This window comes from Ammospiza caudacuta, chromosome 7 (genome assembly GCF_027887145.1).
Source record: "Ammospiza caudacuta isolate bAmmCau1 chromosome 7, bAmmCau1.pri, whole genome shotgun sequence".
Classification (NCBI taxonomy): domain Eukaryota; kingdom Metazoa; phylum Chordata; class Aves; order Passeriformes; family Passerellidae; genus Ammospiza; species Ammospiza caudacuta.
Genome location: NC_080599.1, coordinates 20,465,975 through 20,493,961, shown reverse-complemented (window position 1 = coordinate 20,493,961; position 27,987 = coordinate 20,465,975). Strand labels below are relative to the sequence as shown.

Genomic DNA, 27,987 nt, shown 5'->3' with positions numbered 1-27,987 from the left:
GCCCCCGGCAAAGGGGCACTCGGGCGGATGCGGGAAAGTGAGGGAACAGAGGGAAGAGAGCGGAGAGGTTGGGTGGGTTTGGGGTGTTTTTAACAGTGCTCCCGACTGGAAAAACAACCCCTCGTCCCTGAGCGGGCGGGAGCGGATCCAAGGCTTTCGGCAGCGTTTACATTAGGCTGCCTTGGCAGAGCTGGCAGGGATGGAATCCGGCCGCCCCGGGACAACAGGGAGAGAGGGAGGCATGGAGCTCCACCGAGCCCCTTTGGCTTGGTGCCCGCTCTTGGGAGGGGGACAAAAGCCTCGGTGCCCTCCTTGGAGCAGGTCACAGCCTCCAGCAGCTGGACCTGCAGAGCCTCGCTGCAAGGATCACTCGAGGGGGGAGAAATCCTCCAGCCCCACCATAGGAGTGCCCAGCAAACCGCAGGCAGTGCCCAGTGTTTTTCCACCATGTCCGGGTCTCCACCCCACAGGGTCGCTTGTCCCACCTCCTGCAGCTCCAGGAGATGGGACAAGAGACTCCAGATCCACGGGGCGGGAGAGCTACGCCAGCAGGAGCAGACGGAGCTGGCAGCCGTGTGTGCACACACCAGGGCACACGCAGGTCCCAGGGCGGGCATACGCCACCCACACGCCTGCCACGGAGCCACAGGATCCTGCTGTGCCCTGTGCCAGCCTCAGGAAATGGCACCAGAACTGCCTATCTTCGAGAAGCTGGAGCCTCCCCGCCATCCCAAGCCACCCTGCCTCGGACACGGCCACTGTACAGCCAGAATCCAGAGGGAAAGTGGCCAGGGAGAGCCGGATCCTCAGGAGGGAGGTGGAAATGCTGGCCAACACCAGGCTTTGATTTATCACCCATCTCAAGAGCCAGATCTCCACCCTCCCTGCGGGGACAACTTGGCTCAGCCCTCAGCAGCACCTTGGAGCAGCCATGGGTGTGTGGCAATCCCCCGGGGCTGTCCAGAACGAGGTGAAATTCGGGTGCTTCTCTCCTCCTGGAATTGCTTGAGCAAGGCAGAGCCACCGAGCATTGCAACAGCCTGCCCTGAGCACTCCAGAAAGTGCTTCTTGCCAGCACCACCCCTGCTCCTGCACCCTGAGCACACAGAAATGGCTCCAACGCACAAACAAACCAACGAACGTGGTGTTTTACCCTGGGAAATGAGCTCAGCAACTCACGTTCAGCCCAAGTTCAGCTGTGGTCACCCAAATCTAACAGCTCAGCTGGAGTAAAAGGAAGCAGAGCAGGAGCAGGAGCCCAAAATAGCTCCCATAAAGGGGAGCTGTCAAGCCACAGGCAATGTAAAGCAGTGTCCAGCCCTCTTCCCTAGGTTTGTGGAGGGTTTCTTTAATCTGAGAGCTCTGACAGCTCCAAATTCTTGGAATTACCGTTCTACCTGCACATTTCCCAGTAACTCTGTCCACCTTTGGCTTCGAACACACCCAGATGTTTACAAGAGGAGGCCCCTGAGCAGTGGGGTGACCCCCGTGCCCTGCAAGCCTCGGGGCTGGGCAGCTCCAGCCAACCCTGAAGGCAGGCGGGGAGCAAAGGCAGCTGCACAATGCAAACATCATCTCCCCATCCCAAAAATCCACACCGGGCCGCAACCCCCAGCCTGGCAGAGCCCCCCAGGGTGGGCAGGGCTGTGGTGGCGGGGGTGGCAGGATGGTGCTGCCAGCCCCGGAGGGTTTGCTGGCTGGCTCATGCCCAAGGCCCCTGTGCTCGCCCTGCACGAGTTTGGGAGCCGGAGAGAAGCGGCAGCCGCGGACCCAGCGCCCTCTCCCGGGAAGCGTTCCCGGGCCTCCTCAATGGACTCACCTGGCTTGTTTACCGCCTGCCTTCATTCCCCTCCTCCCCTTCCAGACCGCCTTTTAAAATTTTTTTTTAATTCATTTTCTTTCTAAAAATTATATATTTTTTAAAATTTAATTTCGTTTCTTTTTAATTTTTTTGGGGGGGGAAAAGCCTTCTCGGGCTTTTAAAAAATTTAATTTACTTTATTTTTTTTCTAGTTTTTTATTTTTTTAAATTTTTAAAATTATTTTTTGGGGAAAGCCTGCTCGGGCTGTGCTTTTTAAAAAATTAATTTAGTTTTTTTTTTTTTTTTAATTTTTTAAATTATTTTTTGGGGAAAGGCTGCTTGGGCTGTGCTTTGGCCCAGCTGCGTGCTCCAGTGACCCCCGGTGTCACCAACAAAACCCTCCCGGGAGGCTGCTGGGGAGGGCTCAGTGCCCACGGTGACACCACCCAGGAGTGGATTGAAATCCACCTTCAAAGGGCCACAGGCACAGCCAGAGAGTGAGACAATGTCCCCTGCCAGGGGTGAGTCCCAACTGGCTCAGGTTTTTCCTTCTTCCTGCTGTTAATTCGTGGGAACACCTTTATTGCCTTTATTGGCCTTTATTGGCCCAGCCCAGCGCTTCCCGCCGGCACAGTTTGATATCCTGAGACAAGTGCCAAGGTTGGGAAGTGGCTGCTGAGTTAGGAGGGTTGGGCAGGCTGGACTTTGCAGCCTCCTGCCTCCAAGGCAAGCCCTCAGGGACAGGGAACAGCCGTGTCCCTGCATCCTCCAGGGGAGCAGGATGAGTTTCTCTCAGCTAGCATGAGGAATTCCTCCCCTTTTCCAGCTCCAGCCAGCGGCCAGGCAGTAAAGGATCAAGGCTTCCCTCTGCACTGTGCCTTGCTGGGGCTGCTGTGACTCATCCCTTGTCTGTGTGTCCCCCTCCATCCCTGTCTTCCATCTGGGAATGCCTTAAACTGCAGAAATGTCATGCCATTATGGGGGTGGCAACTTGAGGGTTAAATAGACAGGATATGAAATTTCCATGTGGCTCAGACCCTGGGGCAGTGTCTGATGGCTTTTGGGGACTTTGCCAGCACTGTGATCCTCACCCCAGACCCTGGGATCTCAAGCCCAACAGATTGCAGACCCAGACTGCTAAGCCCAGGTACCCACTGGTCTTTCACCAGTGCTAAAGAAAAATTCTGAACTAGAAAGGAAATGTTGTTATTTTGGGGTTTTTTTTTTTTTTTTTCCAATAGAGATGTCACACAGGGAGGAGGAATTGCCCATTTTGTTGTGATGCCAAGTCCCAGGAGGAGGCTGAACACACCCAAAATGCCCCAGCCTCCAGCAGTGGCACAGCTGGGAGGGAGGAGGGATGGGCATAGCATCATGGAATCACAGAATGCTTTGGTTTGGTGTGGAAGGGACCTGGAGGTCATCAAGTCAAACCCCCTGCAATGAGCAGGAACATCTTCAGCATCTCTCCTCTCCCCACACTCAACACGCTCCTAAACTGAGCTAAATAAAGTGGCTGTGCTCAGGTTGGTCTCTTTCCCCCGGCAGCACTGACAGAACCAGAGCACACAGCCTCAAGCTGCACCAAGGGAAATACAGGTTGGATATTAGGATAAAGTTTTTCACAGAAAGAGTGATAAAGTTCTGGAATGGCTGCCCAGGGAGGTGGTGGAGTCCCCATCCCTGGGTGTGTTTAACAAAGCCTGGATGTGGCACTGGGTGCCAGGGTTTAGTTGAGGGGTTGGGGCTGGGTTGGACTTGATGATCTCGAAGGTCTTTTCCAGTAATTCTGTTATTCTGTGAATTCTGTGAGCTATACCACTTCCAGATGCATCCAGGGAAGTGCTTTGTGCTGGGAGGCCCTGAGCAACTGAACTGCACCCAAGTGACCTCAGCCACGGGCTGCCTGTCCTGATATTGCATCACCTCCACCCCTGCTCACCCCTGGGCACAGCTGCCTCTGCCTGGACCCACACCAGCAGCTCCTGAGGTGCTCCCAGCCTGGCACACCTGGACATGCAGCATGTTTCACCCAGGGCTGGAAAATCCAACCCAGCACCCGAGCCAGCGCTTAGCTCAGAAGTGACCGAGCCCCCGTGGGGTGTGGGGGATGAGGGCCCTGAGGACACTGACCTTGTGCAAGCAGCAGTGGCCGAGCAGTGTCCCCCGGAGCGCTGCAGGACGCTGACGAAACCCCCCAGGGCTGGCAGGCAGCAGCTGCTGGCCCTGGCTGTGAGCAAACATTGCACACTCCGCAGCAGCCCCATGCTCCCTTTGAAGGTGCTGCCAGGGTCAAGGGTGGCCGTGGGCTGGTGGCCAGAGGGCTTTCAGCCTTTCCAGAGCAGATCACCTGGGCCAGTTTAGGAAAGAAAATTAATCAGTGCAAACTTACAGAAGCACACTCAGAGTGAAAGAAAAGAACCCCTCCCTCCTCATTCAGCTCCCTGGACCGTGCACAGGGGGAAGAGGAACCTTGGGCTTTCAGCCTTTCCAGAGCAGATCACCTGGGCCGGTTTAGGAAAGCAAATTAATCAGTGCAAACTTGCAGAGGCACATGCAGAATGAAAATAAAAATAACCCTTCCTCTTCATTCAGCTCCCTGGACCACGCACAGAAAGAAGAGGGACCTTGGGCTTCCAGCCTTTCCAGAGCAGATCACCTGGGCTGCCCTAAAGGGCAGTTTAGGAAAGCAAATTAATCAGTGCAAACTTGCAGAGACACACTCAGAGTGAGAGAAAAAAACCCTTCCCTCCTCTTTCAGCTCCCTGGACTATGCACAAAGGGAAGAGGAACCTTGGGGCATGGTCCCCAGGACAGCCCAGGCGATGGCACCAGTTTCTCTCTTCAATTAGGCAAAAAGCCACCTCATAGGACTTTGGGGACTTCAGCTCAAACTTGAGGATAGCCAATTGGACAGGAGCCAAAAAGTCTTGCCTAAGCAATTTACTAGAAAAAGAAGACAGCAAAGGAACTAATTGCTTTTGTGGAGTGTTTTACCAGGAGCAAGAACCTCTTGCACCTGGCTCAGGTTTTCTCTGTAAGGAGTTTTGTTATTTTGCCTTTTATTAAAACTTTTCTGCTTCCAACACTAAAAAAAAAAAAAAAACAAACCAACAAACAAAAAAACTTCTAAGCTTTTTTTCCTTTTTAAAAAGACAAAAAATAGTAACAAGAAGCAAATTCCTACAGCCACTTCCCTCCCTACCCCTCTCTGAGCCACCTGTCCCCATGCCCACCTGTCAAAAATGCATATTTTATGATGGGGTTTTTGCAAATATTAAAATGAATGTTATATGTGTTATGTTAGAAAGTTATGTAGTATTTTATATATATATAAATTATGTATTAATTTTCTTAAGTAGCGTGTTAAATATAGTTTTAGGTTATAACATAATGTTAAAATAGAAGCTATGCTATGTAAGATAATTTTTTTAAAGAAAGGACTCACAGCGAGATAGCAGCCACAGGACACCTAATCCAAATTGTCCAAAATTTTTATTCCTCTAATTATATTGCTATTTTTATAACCATTTTATTAGTATTAAACTTTTAAAAGCAAGTGATTGGCGTTTCTGACAGCACCGCTCGGCTTGGCACCCCTCCCAGGAGCCCCTGGCACTGCCCCATGCCCCAGCAGCCCCCTGCCCAGATCCAGGGGCACTGCCGGCTGCCAGCCCCTACCTGCTGTGCTTGCAGAGCTTGCCCGGGGGCCAGCACCTTCCCCGAGCACGTGTTTGCCTCCAGCAGCAGCCAGGGGGGAAGCTGGAAGATGAGAACGTCAGGGACAGGCGGGATTTGAGACCCAGGAATTGCTTGGCTCAGTTCGTTCTGTACAAGGGTGGAGAATAGCGCAGGGAGAGCTCTCAGCACATGCCTTTCCCCGCTGCTGCAAATTGGTCAGGGTTGTTTTTGTTGGGATATTTTTCCCCCCTATTTTGAGTTCACACTGTTTAAAAGCACTCCCAGCCAGGTTGGGGCTGTGTTAGCTGTTAATCTCAGCCAAACACACCTCACATCTCCATAAGTGCAGAAATCCTCAAACTGCTGCCTGAGTGGATGAAGAGGTGAATTTGGGCCTGACATTGTAAATTATAAAACAAAAAACATTATAAAAAATAATATTAATTATAAAAATTATTAATTATAACAGCAAGATGCCGCTGCCCATGGCCCTCCCTCATGGTTGAATTAGGTCCCTGTCCTGCCACAACACATATTTAACCCAGGCTGCTGAAGTCAACAGCCCCAGAGGCTGGGGTAAGGTTACACCAGTGGTTCTGCTTCAGCTGGAGGGGAGACAAGTGAAGGCAGAGCCTGCAACAAGGGCTGTCAGCTGTAAGGGAACAGTCCCAAGCAAGGAAACCACAGACACATGGCAACAGGCTCAAAAATACTCCCCAAGGAAACACCAGTGGGGTGCTTGCCGAGCAAACAGATCTCATGCACTCAGGAGACTGAGCAGGGAAATCACATGAGAAAAATCACTGTAGGGTGTTCAAGAAAGAAAATCATATTTGAGGCTGAGCTGGAATTCCTCAGCCTAGAGAAACTCCACTTTTAAGGCTCTGTGGGCCTAATGTCCTATAAACTATTTATATGAAAAGAGCATGAGGCTGTACAGGGGGGAAAAATTCCAAATTTTCCCCCAAAAACTTGTGGTAGGGACATACTTATATACTTATATTTAATACTTATGCTAAGGGGGAGAGCAGGTTTGTGCACTCAGGCTGGAGCTCCCCAGATTTCTGGCTCTGCAGACCATCACCCAGAGCCAGAGCAATGCTGAGACATTTGGGGTGTGTGGGAAACACCCCCTACCCTCCTGATGGCACCAAAAGGGCCAGGCTGGGCTGCTGGGGGGGCTGTGAGTGCCCAGTGACCCCAGTCAGTGAGGCTGACATTGTGTTTGGGCAGCCTTGGACTTTGCCACGCTGGGGAGCAGTGCCAGCTGATGTTGGGCAAGGAGAAAAACCCCAGCTCATCCCCTCTGGGAACGTGAGGCTCTGCCCCTCATCACCCCAGGGCTGCTCCCCACGTCAGGGTGGGTGATTTGGGCTGGGGCAGAGGGCAGCAAAGCCCTCCTGATGTGTTTGATGTTGCAACCCTGCCCTTATCTTTTTATGGAGCCCAGCCACTCCGAGCTTCCTTCTAAATCTGGGCTCTGCTCCTGTGTCCACCTCTTTTTTTCAAACTTTTTTTGGTTTTTTTTTTTTTTCCTAGATAGCCACCCAGCTCACATGTGCTCCTCTTGTGAGGACACCATGTGCCCTGGCAAGCCAGGAGAGGAGAGCTCCATCCTGCCAGACCTCTTGGGGAGAAACTCCATGGAAATGGCCCTGTGCCCTCCCAAAGTGATCATGTTGGACAATTCCTGCTCACAACCTTATTTTTTTCCTGGCAGAAGCCATCACAGTCCCAGAGCTGGATGAGCACCCAAGGAGCCACCCCATCCTCTGAGAATCCTACTGGGCATCTGCTCAGTGTCCAGCTGGAAAATGTGGTTTTTTTTTTTTTTGTTTTCACTTTTCTCTGAGGATTTTTGAGTTTTTTAGGTGTGAGACAGCCACCACTCCGGTTCATTCCTATCCCCTCTCATCTCTAGGGCTCAGCTGCAGAAATCTTTAAGGATCCATGATGGGAGCTGCTGCTCCTCCCCATAACTCCTTCCCACAGCTCTGCCTGGCACCGCTGGCACGAGCAGGTGGCTCACGAGTGGCTCACAGCTGCCCCTTCCCCACATCACTGTGGGTTTTGGCACAGTGACCAGCCCCACAATCAGCTCGGAGCTGTGCTCTGTCTGAGATGCAGAGCCCTGCTGCTGCTGCTGCTGGGAGCAGCTCCGCATTCCTGGTTTGACAGCGCCACCTCGTGAGGTGGCCCCGCTGCTGGGGACACTGTGGGACACTGTCCTGCCCCCAGGTCTGGCACAAAGACCAGAGCAGCATCAAACACCCACCTGGGGAGCAGATTCCTCCTCCTGCCAGGGGAACAACTCCCTCCTGCTGCAGGACGGGGCTCCCTCTTTTTCTCCTCCTTCTCCCAGCTGCAGGGTCTCCACGGGTGGGTCTGAGCCCCAGATCTGGTGAGGAAAGCAGATAAGAAATGTGGGCTTGGTCTGTTTGGGGCAAACACATAGGGGTTTCCTGTGAAATTCCCGTCCCGAGCTGAGCAGATGAACCGACAGTGACACCCAGCACTGAGGTGCCACCAGGAACCTCCTCTGAAGGCAAGAAATTTGCCCCAGCAGGGAGAGGGAAAGGTTTTGTGGCATTTATATTCTCTGAAAAAAATTCTTTTGTTTAAGATTTTTCTCTTGAGAAGCTAAGAAGCTTTAAAAAAAATAATTCTTATCTCATTTGCTTCTCCTGTGTTGTGCTCATGTGTTTGAAAATTGTTTAGTCACAAGTGATTATTTCTTTTGTCTCCAGTGTGAGTTGTTTTAATTCATTAGCCAATCAGGGCCAAGTTGTGTCAAAACTCTAAAAAGAGTCACGAATTTTCATTATTATCTTTTTAGCCTTCAGTATCTTTTCTATATTCTTTAGTTTTAGTATAGTATTCTTTAATATAATATAGTATCATAAAGTAATAAATTAACCTTCTAAAAAGATAGAATAAAATGCATAATTCCTGCCTTTGTTGGAGCAGTTTCCCACCAAATCCAATGGGGTTTCATTTTAGGACTGCCTGAGTGTCTCTGCAGGGCTGGAGATTTAAAAAGTGACATTTCACAGCATCAGAGGAGGGGTAAGGTCACAAGGGACCACCTGGTCCAACACCTCAGCTTAAGGAGGGTCCCCTGAGCCCAGTACTGAGGATTGTGCCCAGATGGTTCTCAAATATCTCCACTAAGGGAGGCTCCACAACCTGTCAGAGCAACCTATTCCAGTGCTCAGTTACCATCACAGTGAATAAGTTTTTCTTCATGTTCAGGTGGGAATTCCTCTGTTCCAATTTCTGCTCATCCCATTTCACAACACCACCGAGAGCAGCCTGGCTTCCACCCTCTGCACATCCCCTCTGCAGGCCCATGCAGACACTGCTCAGATCCTCTCTCAGTGCTCTCCTCTGCAGGATAAGCAGGCCTGGAGGGAGCTGCAGCCCCCCAGGAGTCACCCAAAGGAGTGTGTCACAATCAGGGTGGCACTTTGGAACCCAGCACTGGAACACTGCACCATCACGATGACTCCTGGTGAGTTCCCCTTTGCTGGGGGCTTCAGCCCCTCTAAACACACCCCAAAAAGTGGAAAAATGGGGGGAAAAAAGCAATTAAGTTTTGAAATATAGGTCCTCCCTGTAACACTGCTGTGCCTTGATGGAGGAGGGCATTTCCAGGGGCACCCACCCGCCAGCAGGCTGATGCCAGCACACCTTCCTGCATCCACATCTTCCAGAAATGAATAAAACTTCACAGGGTGGTGGGAGGTGTTGGCCACTGACACTTGCACTGAGTCCTGGGTGGATGAGCTGTGTTATGCCCAGTGTTAGGGTAAGGCAGAGGAACACAGCTTGTGCCCTGCAGCCACCTCCCTTCTCCTGCCCTGTGGATGCCACCACATTTGTGCCCAGCCTTTGCTGTTTGGGAGGCTGCCATTCACACTCCCCAGCTCCTGCGTGCTCCTGAACCTGGTGCTTTGCAAACAGCCTGTGCCACTCCTCCCAAATCACATTTCACACACTGTCCCAGCTCCAAATCCTCCCCCTGCATGAGGACAGGACAAGCTTGTACCACACATCTCCCAAAGCTGATTCCCCCCAAAACTCCACCTCTGGCTCACAGCTGGCCACACAAAGCCCAAGTAACTCTCTCTTCTCCCCCTGTAGCATCCATAGCCTCCACGGACATGGGGCTGCTGCTGCAAGATGATGTTTTTGTTGACTTTTTCAACATCTTTCTGAGCCTTCCTGTAAGTCCACCCTGCACCATCAAACCTGGAGCCTTTCAGAGCTCTCCTCATGTGAACTTTGTGTGGCATTTTAGAGGCTGAAGGAAAACTGGGGGTTCACCACATTCAAACTGGAAAATGAGGGAAACCTGAGGATCTCAGCTTGGAGATAAAGGGTCTAAAAGGGAATTTGATGCCCTTGTGTGTAGTGGGAACTAACTAGAACGCTGGGCTCCTCTGCCATCTCTTTCAGCTCTCCCTTTCTGTTTTAATGCAGATTTTTGGGCAGACACCCCTTTACATCAGCGGCATGGGCCGGTGGTGCCTGTGGCCAGAGCTGCCGAGCCACCTGGTGAGAGCTTGTTAGAAGGGAGTAGCGGGAGAAGGGCACAGGGCAGGGGCGGGAAGGAGCCGCTTTGGCACTGCCAGGGCCCCTCTCTGGCTCTCTGTTCGCGCAGCTGTGAGCGATCATTTCAACCCCGGCCGTCGTTTCGCTGTAAAGCCCTGGGCGGAGCACGATCCATTTAAAGTCCTGCTGCAGTTTATGGGGTCTAGCCATAAACACCGAGAGCATGTGTGGCGGCACAGAAGGACACAAACATCATCCCCTTGTCCCGGATTCCTCCTGAACCCCGTATTCCTCCTGAATCTCGGATTCCTCCTGAATTCAACCAGGAGCCAGGGTGGCTCAGCCCTCCCTCCCCACTCGTGCCCGTTCCCCACAGCCCTTGCAGCGCTCAGGTCCCAAAGCAAACAGGAACCCCCGCTCCTCTGGAAGCCCCCGGGGAGATGCCATGCCTGGGCTCTGTGAGGAAGAGGAAGGAAGCCCTGCAGGAGCTCGTTTTGGGCACGGGCAGCGGCTGAAACTCGAGTATCCCCCTTGTGCCTCAGCACCACCATCGCCATAAAGCAACAGGGCTCCTTCCCCACCTCCTTTCCCCGTAGCAGGGACCTGTTACTCACCCTAAAAGCCAGGCAGGATCCGGCTCCTTGCTCGCAGCTAATCCTCTCCTTGGGCAGCGCAGGATGCCAGCCCCGCGGCTTTGCTGGCTTGGTTGGAAAAGCAGCGTCTGCCTCACTTCTGCAAATCCAGCCTGTGTCTGCACCTCGTCCTCTGCCAGAGGCTGCTGGCTTTCATTCGCTCGGGGGAAGCAGGTGAGTCATCGCGGCACGGAGGAAACCGGAGCCGCTGCTCCTCTCGCTGCGGGGCTGGCGCTGCCAGTGCCTGCCCACTGGGTCGTGCCTCTGCTCCGGGCTGGGAAGGCATTGCACATCCCATTTTTAGGATTTACATCCCATTTTGCAGGGATTTACCCCGCCACGCTGTTATAAGTACCTGCCTAGCAGGGTTTACTGAGAGGTTCAGGGGTGGAGAGCATCCTGGGTTTGCTGCTGAGCAGGGATGCTTTGGGAAGACAGGCTATGATCTCTCTTACTGGCCACAACTCGGGATTTTGCTCACTTTGCCCCTAAAATGAGCCTTCTCAGTCCAGCTCCTCAGCCTGCATGTCAACTGCTACTGTAAAGAAAGCTGTGGCAGCAGGAGTACTGATTCTCATTTCAGAAAAATAAGCAGTTCACTAAGGCTTTTCCTGAATATATTGCTGCTGCTTCTCCAGTCGGGTTGAAACTCAAAGCTGGAGGAAACTGAGGGTGAGCCCCCAACTCAGGACAGAAAAGATGGACGTTTGCAAGGAAGAAAGGCACAAGAGCAGGACAAGCTGTCCCTGACAGGAGCAAGTTATCCTTGCAAACACCCCGTGTGCATCCTGCAACCTGCCTGAAACTCCCACTTCAGGGTGATTTGCTGGTCTCCCTCCAGCAGCCTCTTCCAGGGTGGGAGCTGGAGAGTTTCCTTGGGATCTGGCAGGCAGGCCCTGATGCCATCTGTGCTGTGTGTCCCACAGCAGAGCTGCTGAACTGGCACAGTGCTGACCAGTGGCTGCTGGAGAGGTGCATCAGTGGGAGCCAGGGCATGCAGCACCTCTGCACCTTCCTCCGAGGAACTGCAGGTGGGCACAGGATGCTCCACAGCCCCTCTCTGCCAGCCAGGTCCACCTGCCTGCCAGGAGGCTGGCACAGAGCTGGGGGCATGGGTAAGATGCCAGAGAAAGCTTTGGAAGGTGGGCCAGCAGCAGAGATGGGAGGGAGATGCACAACCGTGGCTTTGCTGTGCTCTGTTCCCCCTGGTTCTTCTTCATCCACCCTCGGGGCTTCCCGGGGCTCCTCCCTGTTACAGACATTTTTTATGAAAAATCTTTTCTTTAAGATTTTTCTTCTTGAGAAGCTAAGAGGTTTTAGGGACAAAATATAAACAATGATTATTTGTTGCTGTGGAATGCAACTGGTGGATCTGCGATTGGTTTCATGTAGTTGTTTTTAATTAATGGCCAATCACAGTCAGCTGGCTCGGACAAAGAGTCCGAGCCACAACTTTTTGTTTTCTATTTTTAGCTAGCTTTCTGATGAATTTTTTTCTTTTAGTATAGTTTTAATATAATATATATGATAAAATAATAAATCAAGCCTTCTGAAACATGGAGTCAGATCCTCATCTCTTCCCTCATCCTCAGACCCCTGTGAACACGGTCACATCTCCCAACTCCCATCTCTTGTCTGATCTGTAGGGGAAGAACTGATGGACTTCTGGCTCATCACTGAGAGGCTCCTGGGTCTGGATGAGTCGGATGGGAGTCAGAGGGAGCTGTTCTTGTCCCTGGAGCACAGGCTGAGAGCCACCCACCTGCGTGAAGGCTCCAGCGTCCTCACCTTCTGCACCACCATCGTGGGTAAGGGGACATGGGAGTTGGGATGAGCACCACCCTTCCAGAGAGTGGATCTTTCCTGGCTGCTCCCAGGGGGATGGGATGCCATCCTCTCCCTGGGGAACAGCCTGCATGGAGCCATCTCCCTGTTGTAATTCCCTGCATCCATCTCAGGATCTCTTCCAAAAGCCAAGCACATCCAGTCCATCAGCACCAGGAGGGAGATCCTAAGCAAGATGCAGGAACAGGTCCTGTTCATGATTCAGAGTTACTGGCTCCCTAAATTCCTCGTGCACTGCAAGATGGGGATGGAGGAAGAGGAATTGTGCTGGCCTTTGCTCCAGGAATATCAGGAACGTTTATCACAGGCTGGCTGGCAGCCCCCAGGCCTTGCAGAGCCCCTCCCCACCATGCACATCAAAAGGAGCCAGGGTGTGCCAGGGCCCTACTGCAGCCAGAAGGCCAAAGCAGAGGTCTGGGCTATGGTCAAGGAAGGGAGAGACAGCCAAGAATTGAAAATGGCCACTTTTCAGGTGAAAGCAGAGAAGCAGCCAGGGCCAGCTGGGAGCAGGGAGGAATTGTGGCTGGATAAGAATGCTGTGGGATCAACTCCCCAGCAGTCACAGCATCCTGCCTTTGGAGGCAGAGGAAGAGCAGCATTTCCTGGCAGACCTCAGTCCAGTGCAAAGCAGGATCTACAAAACCTCTGTAAGGTGAAAATGCTCCCTGGCCTGCTTCCCTCTGTATCCCTTGTCTGGCTGCCATCCCTGAAAAAGCCAATCAAGACTCTGGATTTCCTTCCCTGGGCCCTGAGTGCCGAGGCTTGTGCTGGAAGACCCTTCAGAGATTTCCTGCAGCACCAGAACAGGCCCGTGGAGACTCTTCTCCTGGACCTGTGGCACGACCTGGAGGAGTTTCTGCCCGTGGTGCTGGACTCCAGCAGAGAAAACAGCTTCTCCCTGCGCCATCTGATTGGGGAGAAGATCTGCAAGACCTACCTGGAGGACAGCAGCATTGAGAAGCTGCCCTTGGAGACCAGGACCCTCGTGAGTTTGTGGAACCGTCTGACATATGGAGAATTCTCCCCCTGGATATTCAGAGCCCAGAAGGAGATTTGCAAGGTACACAGGGTCAGGCTGGGAGGTACGGCTGGCATTGGCACCCCTGTGGTGGTCTGAGGGCTCTGGGGGTGTTTAGGAAGTGAAGCAGTTGGAAAATGAAGAGGAAAAGGGATTAGGAAGGGAATAAGTTGCAGTCACCTTGCAATGAACCAGGCCAGTGGAGAGGATCTTCCTCACTGGTTGGGCTGAGCAATCACTGAACATCTCTGGTGACCCTGGCTAGGTGCACATTCCAGGACCATCCTTCTGCACCCATCATGGTTCCAGCACAACCCCAGTAAAAACCATTTAGAACCCCAGCCCTTCTGGGCAGCCTCATGGACCAAGCTGGATGTGCAGGCATGTCCTGGGCATGTCAGCAAGGTGTGAGCCACCCGTGGCACCAGCACTGTCACCCTGCCTGAGGACAATCCCCCTTTGCTCCTCCTCAGGTGCTCTGTGGCCTCTATGAGGAATTTCTGGCTGCTGACGACAGAACATTCCTCCAGTTTATGGTAAGGGGGATGCACAGGGGCATCCTTGGGGGGTGTGCAGGCTCCATTGGGGATGTGAAAAGGTGGAGAGGGAGTGAGGGACAGAGGGAGGAGAAGCCCAGCATTAGCTGCAGTGGTCTGGCATCCCACAATCTCCCCAGCCAGTGCTGCCACAGGGTGACACAGCAGATCCTACCCTGCTCCAGCTGCCACAGCAATGATCCTCAGCTCTTCCAGCACAGCATCCCCTTCAGCTGGCAGCACTGCTGTCACAACCTGTGAGAGCTCCCCTGGGACAAGCCGTGACCCTGCCTAAAAGCTGGGAGAAATGTAATTACAGGCTTTTAGTGTAGGCATGGGTGAGCCCAGCACTTCTGGGAATTGATATGCCCTTTTTTTTCCTTGCCCACACTATTAATGTGTAATTATTCCTGCTATTAATGTGACTCATGTGCATGACACACATGGGATGACCCTGCCCCAGCACCAGTGCCTGGTCAGCACAGGGGGGAAGAGGCCATGCAGCCTTTTAGCCTATGACTCAACCACCCTCAAATTTTCCACTTCTTTTTTTCCACCAAAAAGAATTATATACAAAATCAGAGTCACACAAGCCCTCTTCCCAGACTGTTATTCCTCCTGGCATCAGAAATCCCATAAAACCTCTCCAAAGTCCAGCATTACACCCAGAAATCTCCTTGCAGGCAGAATCCCCTGAGCATCCCACCTGCGCTGGTACCTGCAGGCAATTCTTCCCACTGCAGATGGTGTTCTTCAGACCAACTGTTTTCCCAAACTAAAATGTAAAATCAGCAGCTGATCCCTGGGCATGTTAAGGAGAGGCTGTGAGGGCTTGGTGTCCTCAAAGACCTGGCTCCCAGAGCTTCAGCCAGGGAGAGCTGAGCATTTTGGAAAAGTCAGCAAAGTCAGCTGGCAGCTCCCAACGGCTCTTAGTGGGGAGTTAATTATCTGCCCAGGTTTTTTTAAGCACAACTTGTGGAGGAAATCTCCCCTGTGAGGCCGGAGCTGCTCTGGGAGTGCAATTAGCACTTCAGCAGGGTCGGGCCCTGCTCTCTGTGGGCACCATCCCCTGAGCCAAACCCCTCCCGGCGCTGCTGCTGCTCTGTCAGGGGAGCTGCTGCCAGCTTAGCAGGGTTATTTTTGGTGCCTGCTCTCAGCTCCCAGCCAGAAATCAGCCACTCTACCCCTTAGGCTTGGTGAGCTGTGCAAAATGTTTGTCTCTGGGGAGAGGCAAAACCTGCAGGAGGGTTTGGGGGAATGAGGGAGGCACTCCCAGGGCAGCAGCTGGTGACAACAGCCAAGAAAACAGCACACGAGGCTGCCAGGCTGCTGGGGACACCTTCAGGGTTGTTTCCAGCACTCCTGAGGGGAAGTTGAGCCCTTCAGGAAAGCTGCAAGGCTGTGTCTGGCCTAACTCTGGCTGCCTGTACGTCCCAGCCAGCTTGAGCTGAGCTTTGTGCTCTCACAGATTCCTTCCAGACTGCTTAAAGCTTAAGCAGAGGTCTGAACCAGGCAGGTCTGGAGTCTGAGGTGCAGTAAAACATGTGGGTGATGTCTTGTGAAGGCTGAGCTGGAACAGACAGTGGACAGAGCTAAAGAATAAAGCAAGGATTTATTAAAGGCCTCAATGGATCCACCTTGGGCAGCACAAGAGCCCAGCCAGGGCTACACCCCAGATGAACCAAAATGGTCACAAAAATGGACAACGGGTCATGGGGTCTCTCACTTTTATAAGTTCTGTTCCATTTGCATATTGGAGTTAATTGTCCAATTCCAGCTTTAGCCCATGCAGTCCCATCCTGCTTGTTTTTCTCTCTTCATTCCACATTGTTTATACTCTTGGGCCTGAGATTTGGATCCTTTGTCCTTGGTCCCCAGCTAGAGCAGGAATTGTTTTGTCTCCCTGCTCTGTGCACAGAGCTCACCATCCTCTCATATGAAGCCCAGACCCACACACTAAAGCAGCACAGAATCTGAAAAACACAAAAGTTCAAACCTGAGGCATTCTGGGCCCAGTGATGGAGATGGGGAAGGTGCTCTGTGCTGTCACCCTGCCCTGTTCTCACCACAGGCTCCAGGCATGGATGTCCCCATGGCCAAGGTGCCAGGCCGTGCTGCTAGCAGATGGGGACATTTCCACCTGTCCCAGAGGATGAACCAGGCCCTGCAGCTGAGCCAGGCCCTGCATGGCACGAGGAGCTTGGAGGGGGTCTCCTCCAAGCACTGGCAATTGCTTGCTGCTCGGGACCTGCAGAAAGGGGGCTCCATCCAGGCAGAGATGGAGCTGCTCCTGGGCAGCCATGGTAAGAGGGGGCTCTCCATCCCTGGTGGGGCTCATGTTGGCTAAAGCCAGTGAAACATGGTTTATGCTCTGGTGGTAGCCCTAAACAGGTGATGGACATGATGGGGTGGGTTGGTACAGTGGGTCTGGGAGCCTTCATTTGTAAGAAAAGCTTTGGCAGCTTTTTATTTCCTGTCAAAATCAGTTAAAACTGTCCACTGGGATTTTAGACAAGGGCCAGATTCCCTCCTGCCAGTACCAGGGGCACCAAATTCCAAATCCCTGTATTGTCCTGGATCACCAGAGCAAATGAAAGCTGCAGCAAAGTGGCTGAAGCCCAAAGCCAGCAGTGGCTCCTGTCACCTCAGCTCCACATTTTGGCCTTCTGAGGATGCTGGGACTGCCCATGCTGGTGCCACTGGTGTAACCCTTCAGCTTTGTTCTGTCATGCAATCCTTTGGGAATGACACCGATTTTCTGAGCTGCACTGAGGGTGCAGCAGTCACCTGTATCACCCCTGTAGCCTGTGAGCCCTCAGTTTTACCCAAGAAATGCAGTGTTACAGGTAGATCATTGAGCAGGACACACAAGGGGACCGGAAAAGTGACAAAACCCATTCCTCAGAGCCAGTGCTGAAGGGCTGTTGTAACCAGAGGTAATGTTCATGGGCTCTGTCCCCTCTCTCCTCTCTGCTGCAGAATCCCAGAGGATGATAGCAGATGAGCAGGCTGTGAGCAGCCCCAGCAGGGAAGAGGAGCTCCTGCAGCTCACGAAGGCAGCACTCGGTGAGTCCAGGCAAGAGCCCAGGTGGGCTCCCACACATCCAGCACCCTTGGGGAGCTTCTCCAGAAGGAAAGGCCTCTCCAGCCACCACAGGCTGTGCTCTGGGGCATTAACCTAGCCAGGGAGGGTGGCACTGGGGGATTTCTCTGAAGCAGATGCTGAGGAGGCCAGACCATGAGAGGTAAAGTATTAGTGATGATGTAAGAGATGGGGAGACTGTAAAGTGATCACAGAATCCAATTTTATTGTGGACTACAAATGCTTATAGACTGTTTTAGGAAGGCTTATAATGTTTTACTGCAATGATTGGGTTAAAAATCATATAAACAAACTTATACATTTTAAACCTCTCTTGCCTGCAGAAGTCTGATGTAATTTTCTTTTTCCAGTAAACCTGTCTGATTGAATCTTCCTGCAATCTTGATTTAATCCTCAAAGTTCTGTTTGCTCTTGCCAAGGCATCCTGTTATCAAATCTTTTAAGCTAGCCAGGTCCAAAGTCCATCATCTGTCTTGTGTCCCAGTATCCCAGCTCCCTTTGTGTCTCCTGGGCCAGAGTCACCAGAGAGACACCCCGTGGAGGCTCCAGGGTCCAGGTGTCACCTCTGGCTGTCCGCTGGGGAAGAGGCCAGCCCTGTTTCTGTCCCCACAGCTGTTGCATCTGAGAGGATTGCTCGAGAGAATGCTGCTGCTGCTGCAAGGAAGAGGGAAGCTAGAAAACGCAGGTCTGGCACCTCTCAGCACACAGCTTTGCTCCTCCCACTCTTTCAGGTGTTTCCCAGTGCTCCCCTGTAGTGCCACTGCTCTCTGTTTGCTCATTTTGACCTCTCAGATGTAGGGTGGCCTGTGGTTTTAAACTGCAGAATTAGCAGGGAAAGGAGAAAAAATAATACTCCCCACCCCCAGCTCAGATTTACTCTTCACACCTTGTGCAAATCTTGTGCACTTCATCCTCAATCAACCCCCAGAATGCCACCTGAGCAGTGCTTAGATTCCCAGAAAAATCACTTAAAACCACACTGTGGCCATACTTAAATCTCGTACTCGCATTTCACCTCCTGGGACTACTCCAGCACTAGGATATAAAGCAAATGGAAAAATGATGCTGAGCACCTGGGCTGAGATGATTTCTTCAGCCCAGTTATGCAAATGCACCCAACATCCATCCCACCCCAAGGGGCCAGACAACAACTGCTATAAATTAATTTTTCTATGGCCCATCAGCATTGATATTCCATCCAGACCCTCACCCCAAACCTACCAAATCACTCCTGGGCCTGCAGGCTGCTGGACTGGAGGAGGAAACACTGCAGATAAGCAGGACAGACACTCCCATGTGCAAGAAGAGAGTGCAGGGGAGGGTACCTAGTGCCCTCTACCATTGTCCAACCTCCTCCGGGACCAGAAATCCAGTGGGACCCCAACCCCATGGCCATCCCCTATCAGCTGCTCCCCACCTTAGCCCCCCTTCCATCAATCCAGTGCCCTCCTCATGCCTCTGGCTGCCCTTGACACTCTCTCTGCTCTCCTACCTGGCAGGCTGGAGGAGGAGGGTGAGGAGTATGACGAGGACGAGGAAGATGAGGATGAGGATGAAGAAGAGAAGGAAGGACCCTACTATCAGAAGAAGAAGAAGCAGAAACAGATGGAGAAGCAGAAAAAGTCAGGGAAGCAGGAAAAGACAGGGAAGGAGAAAAGGACAGAGAAGGAGAAAAGGACAGAGAAGGAGAAAAAGACAGAGAAGGAGAAAAAACAGAGGCAGAGGAGGAAGGAACAGCAGCAGGAGCTGCAGCAGGATTTGTTGCCCTGGAACAAAAAGCCCAGGTCAAGGCGTCCTCGGTTTGTGCAGGATGGGACAGGGGACCTCAAGACACCAAGGATGGTGAGGAAAGACATTCCTGTGTGCTCCAGGCTGAGGGTGTTTGCCAGGCAAGGCAGAGAGGAGGTGCTGGGAGACAAGGGTTGCCACATAAATGGGGTGAGGGGATCAGACTTGGAGAGCTGCAGAAAGGCAGCAGGGAAAGGCTCCCTGAAATAGGGCTCTCCTCGAGCCAGGTCTCATGAGCTCTTGGAAATCCATTTCCCACCCAAGATAGCTCAGCTACCTTTTGAGGCATAAAATCAGCAGAATGGCTTCTGTGGTAGTGTTGGAAACAAAAAAAAAAAAAATTTAAAAAGGTAAAATAACAAGACTTTTTACAGAGAAAAAGCGAGCCAGATTCCAGTGGTTCTTGCTCCTGGTAAAACACCTCACAAAAGTCATTGGCTTCTTTGTTCTCTTCTTTTTCTAGTAAATTGCTCAGGTGGGACTTTTTGGCTCCTGTCCAATTGGCCATCCTTAAATTTGACTCCATGTTCTTAGAAGGCTAATTGATTATTGTATTGTATTTATTATATTATATTTATTATATCAAAGACTCTATACTAAAACTATACTAAAGAATAGAGAAAGGATACAGACAGAAGGCTTAACAAGATACTAATGGAAAACTTGTGACTCTCTGCAGAGCCTTGACACAGCTGGCTGTGATTTTTCATTAAGTTAAAACAATTCACATGAAGCCAATCAAACTATGACCAGTTGGTAAACAATGTCCAAACCACATTCCAAAGCAGCAAAACACAGGAGAAGCTAATCAGATAATTATTGTTTTCATTTTTCTCTGAGGCTTCTCAGCTTCCCAGGAGAAGAAATCCTGGGCAAAGGCGATTTTTCCAGAAAATATGACAGTGACACTGGCTGATGCCACCTGTGCTGTGTCCCCACAGGCATGGGCCTGGGATGCCATCCGGGAGCTTGTCAGGAGCTTCTGCAAGTTCAGGAGGGACATGAAGAATCAAACACGCTGTGCAGAATTTCAGGATTTTCTCCGTCAGGAGCGAAGAAACAAGAGGGAAAGTATGTCCAGTGTCCCTCCACCCCTGCTCCTTCCTCCCCTGGGTTTAGGTAGAGAAGAAAATGGAGAAAACCAGGAAACCTGTCCCTTACCTCCCACCACCATTACTTAGTGCCCTGTTATGCTGTTGCATCTCTCTCAAGCAATGTTGTATATGCAAGTTTGCATCCCTGCCTTAAAAAAAAAAAACAAATCAGGAAACAGTAAATGGAGCTAAGGTGAGAAAGGCCAGAAAAACAAACAAAAGGAAATTGTTTTCTGGGCAATAGGGAGCTGGCCTGAACAGAAAGTTTACACACAGGTTTGAGAGGAGGCAGGAAAAGCAACTAGAAAAGTAATCTACTAAACACACAGAAACCCTATTTAGATCAAGAGAATTTTGTATATGGGGGAAACAGATTTTTTCCCTTTCATCCTCACTCATTATCTGCTTGTGGGCTCTGCCAGGGCTAACAGCTAGACAGACCAGCAGGCTTTACCAACAGGCCATTCCCTATGGAAACAGTGAACATAAACACTCTGTGGGTGCAAAGAGGAGGAGGGAAGGAGATCACCAGGCCAGAGGGAAGGTGTAGCTCACAGGGGTAGAAATGACCCCAACAAATTGCATGTAGCTAAGGGAAGCCCAGATGGGGTGAAGGAGCAAACCCAGTGCTGGGCAGCAGCACACAGCATCTCTTCCCCTGACTCAGACTTGCCTGTCAAGGAGAAGAAGAGCAAAAGTCCTGCCAAGAGCCCCCGCAAGGGCAAGGGCAAGGGCAAGGGCCAGCAGCAGCAGGTGACGCTGATCAAACGCCGCATTTTGGACAAACAGATCATCGTCGTCAACTTCCTCGTGGATGACCTCCGCTTTTACCTGGAGATGGACAGGTGAGTTCTGCTTCCACTTTCTTCTAGGTGCTTGGGCACCTGGTGGTACAGAATCCCAGAATGGTTTGGGTTGGAAGGGAGCTTAAAGGTCATCCCGTTCCAGCTCCCTGCCTTGGGCAGGGATGTGTCCCTCTGGACAAGGTTGCTCAGAGTTCCATCCAACTTGGCCTTGGCACCAGCCTGCCTTGGCTCTGGCCCAAACCCATCTCTGATGGAGACGTTCAAAGCCCCCATTTCAGCCTGCAGCCATCCCCTGGCTCAGGGTTCCTGTTTGAAATCCTTTTGCTTCGGAAGTCCCAAGCGATTCAGCATTGGGCTACACCATTCTGGATGTCCCAGCTGTGGTGGCATTTCTTCCTTGACTTTGTCCAAGTTCCCAACAAACCTCTCAGCCCAATCCATGGCCCTGCAAACCTCTAAGCAGCCAATACCCCCACAACAGGCAAATCCCCATCTTTTAGTCCTACTCTTTTCCCAAAAAGGGAGAACAACACCTGCCCCAGGTGAACCCTGTGACCACGAGGGTAGCAGAAGAGGGAGGTGGCTTTCCATACCTCCTGTGTCACAGCTCCATGGAATTGCTTTGAGGATTGAGCATTGAAGGTTGAGGATTGCTTTTCCTGGCCAAGCAAATACCAAATTGTCAGATTAAGCACTTTTCTGACCCAGAGATGGGGCAACTGAGAGGCATTTTAAAAACTATTACATTTTCAGTCTCAAGTGAAGGGAAGACCATACAGATGTTATAATTCATGCCATCACAATCAGAAGCCAATTATTTAAGAATTTCTTGGCCTATCAGCTTTAGCCACATCATGCTGTAAATGCCTTAAAGCCAATCATCTAAAATTACCCCTTGTGGGTCCCACTACAATGCATCTTTCATAGTTCTATTTCTCTAAAGTACTTAGTATTTTTTGCAAAGCCAAAGGAATTTAAGAATTTTCTACAAATCCATTTCCCACACCAAATTAAGCAAGAACAGGAGTGTCTGGCCTAGCAGTTAAGCAGCTCTTGTCTCAGTGCAAGACCCCACGTGCCTTTGCAGATTTTCCAAGCTGGCTGACGGCATGGAAGATGCAGAACCCCAGAACACGGAGTCAGGAAACTACAGTTCCTTTCTCAAAAAGAAACTTGAGATCATCAGCAAACTTTTCCTGAACTCTGACATCCCTCCCAAGCTGAGGGTGAGACATCAGGACCTGCCCAGGAAGGCTGCTCATTGTTCAAGGCCATGGCAGCACAGCTAGGAACAGTGGTGGGGAAAGAGGAAGAGGGTCTGGATCTGCTGGGGGGGATTTGGGGCGTGCTCTGGAGCTTGGGGCTTCCACGTGGGCTGGGAGGGGTGGGAAGCAGTCCCCCAGCAGGCCCTGATAAATTGAAAACAGGCATGTGGATAAGGATGGGGAAGATGGGGATGGTTCTCCAGCATTACCTGCTGGAGAAATGCCAGGCCTGGAGTGCCAGGATGGTGCTGCACACCACCAGTCCAGTCCTTTCACTCCTCAGAGGCCACTGTCACCACCATCCCCTCCCACTGCACCCACCCCAGTAGCTCTGCCATCTTCCCTTTGGAAGGCACAATGGTTCCCACAGAAATCCAGGTGAGATCCTGTCCTTGTGCTGGCATTCCAGGATGGAATTTGGGTCTGTGCTTAGAGACTGCTGAGGTGGGGTCAGGCAGAGAAACCTGGCCCCATGTGAGACATAAACTTCAAAGAATTTAGGGATTTTATAGGAGCTGAGGTTTTAATTAGAGAGAAGCTTTACTGGAGTTAATCAAAATCAATGGGTAGGTCTTGATGAAGTTAAGAGTGAGTAGTTAACTAATAATTGATTGCTTGTCAGCATAATGTTTGGTTAGCTGGGTTTATAATGAAGAATACAGAAACTGATAAATAGCTTTTAGGAACATAAGACAATTGTTTTTAGGAACATAAGACAATTGTGGCCTCCTCTGTTCTGAAACCAATTGAAGATGGGGAATAGGAGTTCTACCAAGGGTTCATTTGTCATATTTGCATTGAAAAGGTGGAAAGGTCAGAACGAGGAAGACTTCATTTACTTCCTCATTTTGGAACCCCTCCCCATGAAAGGGCCCACCAACCCATTTCAAGGAACAAACTACTCATGCTTAATAGCTTTTGAACTAATTACCATACGGAGTGGGGAATGGGATGTACCAAAGTCATGAACATGTATTTGTATTTTGGGTATTCAATACTTGTATAGATAAAAGGACTCTGTAATGACCTGTAAATTGAGGTGTGTATTTGGGACCTATCCCACAATAAACATCCACTTTCCAACTTTAAACTGTCAGAGAGTTTTTTTCTGTCACAATTGGACATCGGTACTAGATCAATATCCATATTTTTTACTAAATCACATCAGGAGTGCTGCAAAGTGCTTTGCTCTCCTCTGTGCCCAGGTGAACATCTCTCAGAAAGAGAGGGATTTCATCTGGCGTTCATCCTCCAAGGGGCCGCTGACCCGGGCCATCTACCACAACGCCAAGGTCACCCTCTTCCCCATCCTGATGTTCTTCTGGAGAAGGTACCCGTCCATCCCCTCTCTGCCCAGGGGGAGGAGGCTCTGGGCATGCCACCCTGTATCTCCAGCCACTTCTTCCTCTGCCATCAGGGAGGTTCCCAGGGAGGAGTTTTGGGCATGGAGAGGGATCAGGGAGGAGTTCTGGGCATGGAGAGGGATCAGGGAGGTTCCCAAGGTGGAGTTTTGGCCATGGAGAGGGATCAGGGAGGTTTTCAGGGAGGAGTTCTGGGCATGGAGAAGAATCAGGGATACTCCCAGGGAGTAATTCTGGGCATGGAGAAGGACTTGGGATGTTCCCAGGGAAGAGTTCTGGGCATGGAAAGGGATCAGAGAGGCTCCCAGGGAGGAGTTCTGGCAATGGAGAGGGACCAGGGATGCTCCCAAGGGGAAGTTCTGGGCTTGGAGAAGAATCAGGGATGCTCCCAGGGAAGAATTATGGGCATGGAAAGGGTGACCAAGGGTGAGCTGAAAATGCAGACAAGAACGTCCCCGGGAGCTCAGCTGGAATTGTCTCCTTGGAGCTTCACTGCCCCCGCTGTTTCTCACACAGGTTCTGCACCTGGAAGGTGATGAGGACCTTTCAGGCCTACCAGGAGCTCAGCAGGTTTGGGACCCCTGAGGAGGAGGAGGAGGAGAACTCTGAGCTCCCTGATGAGGGGGACAGGAGCTCTCAGGAGGCCAAGGGAGGCAGGAGCTCCAAGGCCCAGCAGCAGGAGAGGAGCTCCAAGGCCCAGCAGCAGGACAGGAGCTCCAAGGCCCAGCAGCAGGAGAGGAGCTCTCAGGAGCCCAAGGGAGGCAGGAGCTCCAAGGTCCAACAGGAGAAGAGCTCTCAGGAGCCCAAGGGAGGCAGGAGCTCCCGTGGCCGCAAGGAGGGCAAGGTTCCAGCCTCTTCACCTGCAAAAAGCCCCTCCAAAGCAGCCAAGAGCCCTGGTCCCAAGAAGCTGGAGGCCATTGCCTCTACTACACAACATGCTCCAGGTTTGTTCTTCCAGTGCAGAAACACCCAGACCTGACATCTTTTAGGTTGACCCCCTCCTTCACACAGCTTTGAGGGTGTATGTGCTGCAGGCCTGCTGGGGAAATGGAATGGAATATTTTTATTTTTTTTTCCCTGTCAAAATTAGTCAAAAGTGTCCAGTGGGATTTTATAAATTTTCTTTGGTGAATAGGGAAGTGAGCACAGAGACTTCCTGTGCAAAGAGCTGTTGCATAATTCCTATTTATTTCAATAGCCAAGTTAAAAATAGTCAGGCACACCCCCTGCAACAGAAATAAAAACCCCCAGTCTTTTTGGGCTGCAAGTCAAATGCAGGGAGCAGGTAAAGGAGAACAACTGTGCAGCCAAACACCAGGCATTCCATGGAGGGTGCTTGGTATATCTGGAGTGGAGAATAAGCTCCATCAGGGTTTCAGGTGACATCTCCAGGGAAAGAAATGTTTTTTTTCCTTCCTCATCCCCTTGTTTAGTTTTGATACACTGAATAACTCTAAACTGGAAAACACAAAGTGATGCTGAGCGCTGTCAGTCTGCCTGACAGCCCGCTCCTTGGCTTGAATATTCATTTGGAAATTGTCTAATTGATTTTTGATTAAAGGGGAAACCAAAATAGGCACATACTAATCTTGCTTTGACGGATGAGTGGGCGTCAGCAAGCTGCTGCTCTGCTCCCCTGTCATTTATCACTGTCGAGTTCTGGCTAAAAAGCAGCAGAGTTCAAGGATTTGTATGGCTCCAGGCAGGTGTTTGAGCTCCTGCTCCCCAACAGGGCTGAGGTGACACAGCCCTGTGCCCCAGGAATGCCAGGCCATGCCCATAGCTCCCACCACCTCACCCCCTGGCTATTCCCATGGAAAACATCCACTCTTCAGCTTGGGTCTCCACCTTGTTACAGAGGTCTTCCAGGACCTTCTCAAAAGTCGTTGTTTTAATGCAAAAGTCACCAAAAAAAACCCTCCAGAAAAACCTCATGTATCACAGATGTATTCCAAGGCAGAAACCTTGTGTTACAGTGCAGTTATCCAGTGTTTGCCAGGTTCTCCAGGGAGCAGAGAGAGTGATATTCAAACCGATTCAGATCAGAGATAGGGAGTCGTTTTTTACACTAGAGGGTGGTAAAACACTGGTTTAGGTTGTCCAGAGAAGCTGTGGCAACCCCATCCCTGGGAATATTCAGGATCAGGTTGGATGGGGCTCTGAGCAACCTGATCTAGTGGGAGGTGTTGGGGGCTGCACAAGATGGCCTTGAAAGGTCCCTTCCAACACAAATCATTCTGTGTTTAAATCAGTGCAAGGCTTGGGGCAGTGCCAAGCAGCACAGCCCATGTTTAACCACAGCCACAGAGTGACTGCACTGGACACACAGAAAAGACTCTGATCTCTCCAGGATGGACATTAATCCCACAGGGACAACACTCCCCAAGCCACCTCTCCTTGCTGCATCTCACAGGGATGAGTGAGACTTGGGGTCAGAAAAAACAGGAACATTTTTAATAGCAGCCAGGCAGGAAAAAACCCCTCAGCTTGCCTGGCATGTGGGGGACAAGATGTGTGACCCAAAATAGCTGCTATGTCTGACTGTGCTGATGTCCAGCCACTTTTCTGCACATTATGCTTCCAACAATGACCTTTCTTTAAGGGTCTTGGTTTTCTAACCTTTAGGTAAAAATTTTACCTTTAGGTAAAACTTTACCTTTAGGTAAAAACATTACCTTTAGGTAAAAACTTGCTTTTGAGCTGTCATTAAAAAAAATTAAAATTGCCTTTGTTGCCTTTTAAAAAGCACTGAAATTGCTGGGGAAAACACCTGTAAATGCAGAAAAAAACCTCCTCTCCTTTTATTTTGAGGGTTGTGCAGACGTGGTTTAAGCAGGGCTGGGTGGTGACAGGCGGGGACCCATCTGCCGTCATCAACATCACTGTCCTCAGGGCACTCCTGGGACAAGCTTCCCAGGCAGGCACAAAGCCTGGCACACCTTTCTATTTGTAGAAAAATTCTTTTTCCACTTTGTTTTCTCAGTCATCCACGGATGTGGTTCCGAATGCTTCAGCTTGGCAGCTGAGAAATGCATAAGCTGAATTAGTAAACAGTGTCCAAAGAAAATTTGAGGACAAACCTCCTAATGAGCCTGTATTAAAAAAAAAAAATTAAAAATATTATTTTTTAAATAATATTTTTAAAATAATCTAAAATCTCCCATTTCTGCCACCCAGCCTTGCCACAGAGCCAGGGTGGGACATGTCAACCCCAAATTGTTTCAATGTCAAGTCCTTGCTCAGCCATCCTTCCTTGTGCTCTGGGTAACCTCAAATAATTTGAGGGGGACACCAGTGCTGTCCCCCCTCTTTTGCCACCAGAGCACTGCATGTTTCTCCCCTCACCAGGTAAAAAGGCTCTCCTTTCCTACAACATGTCAGATGGCCTTGGGCTCCTGCTACCACGGCCCTCAAAGAAAACTGAGCCTCCAGAGGAGCAAAAAGGTGAGGAAGCACTGAATGGAGCACTGAATGGAGGACTGAATGAAGCCCTCCTGCTCCTAAAGGCTGTGGGGATGGGAGCTGGGCTGGAGGGCTCCCTGCAGCAGCCCTGGTGGGAACTCTGTGCTGTTCTTTCCCTCAGCTGCAGATGCCAGTGGGGAGAAGAGGCCCTCGCTCACTGAGCCCGCCCTGCAGGCTGGGTAGGTGCTCCCAGGGGTGCTCTCCTCCTCCAGAGCCCAGCAGCACAGCCTGTGGTTCCCTTGAATCACAGGGGATGGTGCAGGATGCTGGGCAGCCCCACCAGCTCGAGAAACAGCCTCTGAAACTCCCAGATGCTGCACAGAGTCTCTGTGCCCAGAACTCCTCCCTGGGAGCATCCCTGATCCCTCTCCATGCCCAGAACTCCTCCCTGGGAACCTTCCTGATCCTTCTCCATGCCCAGAATTCTCCTTGAGAGCCTCCCTGATCCCTCTCCATGCCCAGAACTCCTCCCTGGGAACATCCCTGATCCCTCTCCATGGCCAGAACTCCTCCCTGGGAGCACCCATGATCCTTCTCCATGCCAAAACTCCTCCTTAGGAACATCCCTGATCCCTCTCCATGGCCAGAACTCCTCCCTGGGAACATCCCTGATCCCTGATCCCTCTCCATGGCCAGAACTCCACCCTGGGAACCTTTCTGATCTTTCTCCATGCCCAGAACCCTTCCTTGGGAGCATCCTTGGTCCCTTTCCATGCCCAGAACTCCTCCCTGGGAGCATCCCCGGTCCTTCCCCATGGCCAGAACTCCTCTTTGGGAGCCTCCCTGATGCTTCCCTATGCCCAGAACTCCTCCCTGGGAACATCCCTATTCCCTCTCCATGCCCAGAATTCCTCCCTGGGAGCAACCCTGATCCCTCTCCATGCCCAAAACTCCACCCTGGGAACCTTCCTGATCCTTCTCCACGCCCAGAACTCTTCCTGGGCACACACAGGGCCCTGTGCTGCTCCCTGATCATCCTCACCTGCCTTCAGCACCAGCAGCCACTGATGCAGCCCCTCTCCCTTCCCTGCAGGCCCTAA

At 51.3% G+C, this 27,987-nt stretch overlaps 2 protein-coding genes across 2 annotated transcripts in view; one reads left to right on the top strand and one right to left on the bottom strand.

Moving 5' to 3' along the window:
• The window catches only part of GLUL (glutamate-ammonia ligase), a 10,172-nt gene extending 6,216 nt beyond the window's left edge, over positions 1–3,956 (bottom strand). The window contains exon 1 of the mRNA XM_058808129.1: positions 3,936–3,956. The gene's annotated coding sequence lies outside the window, so the exon portion shown is untranslated. The remainder of the gene's footprint in view (positions 1–3,935) is intronic.
• Positions 28–27,987, top strand: RGSL1 (regulator of G protein signaling like 1). The gene is made up of 23 exons (XM_058808068.1): positions 28–37; positions 471–760; positions 9,090–9,153; positions 9,627–9,709; positions 9,966–10,040; positions 10,714–10,843; positions 11,596–11,700; positions 12,316–12,477; positions 12,628–13,574; positions 14,006–14,068; positions 16,140–16,371; positions 17,048–17,134; positions 17,784–17,856; positions 18,671–18,766; positions 19,043–19,109; positions 19,901–20,078; positions 20,721–20,898; positions 21,947–22,085; positions 23,330–23,454; positions 24,002–24,138; positions 26,834–26,929; positions 27,069–27,126; positions 27,981–27,987. The coding sequence occupies exons 1-23, from the start codon at positions 28–30 to the stop codon at positions 27,985–27,987; spliced, it is 3,402 nt and encodes a 1,133-aa protein (XP_058664051.1).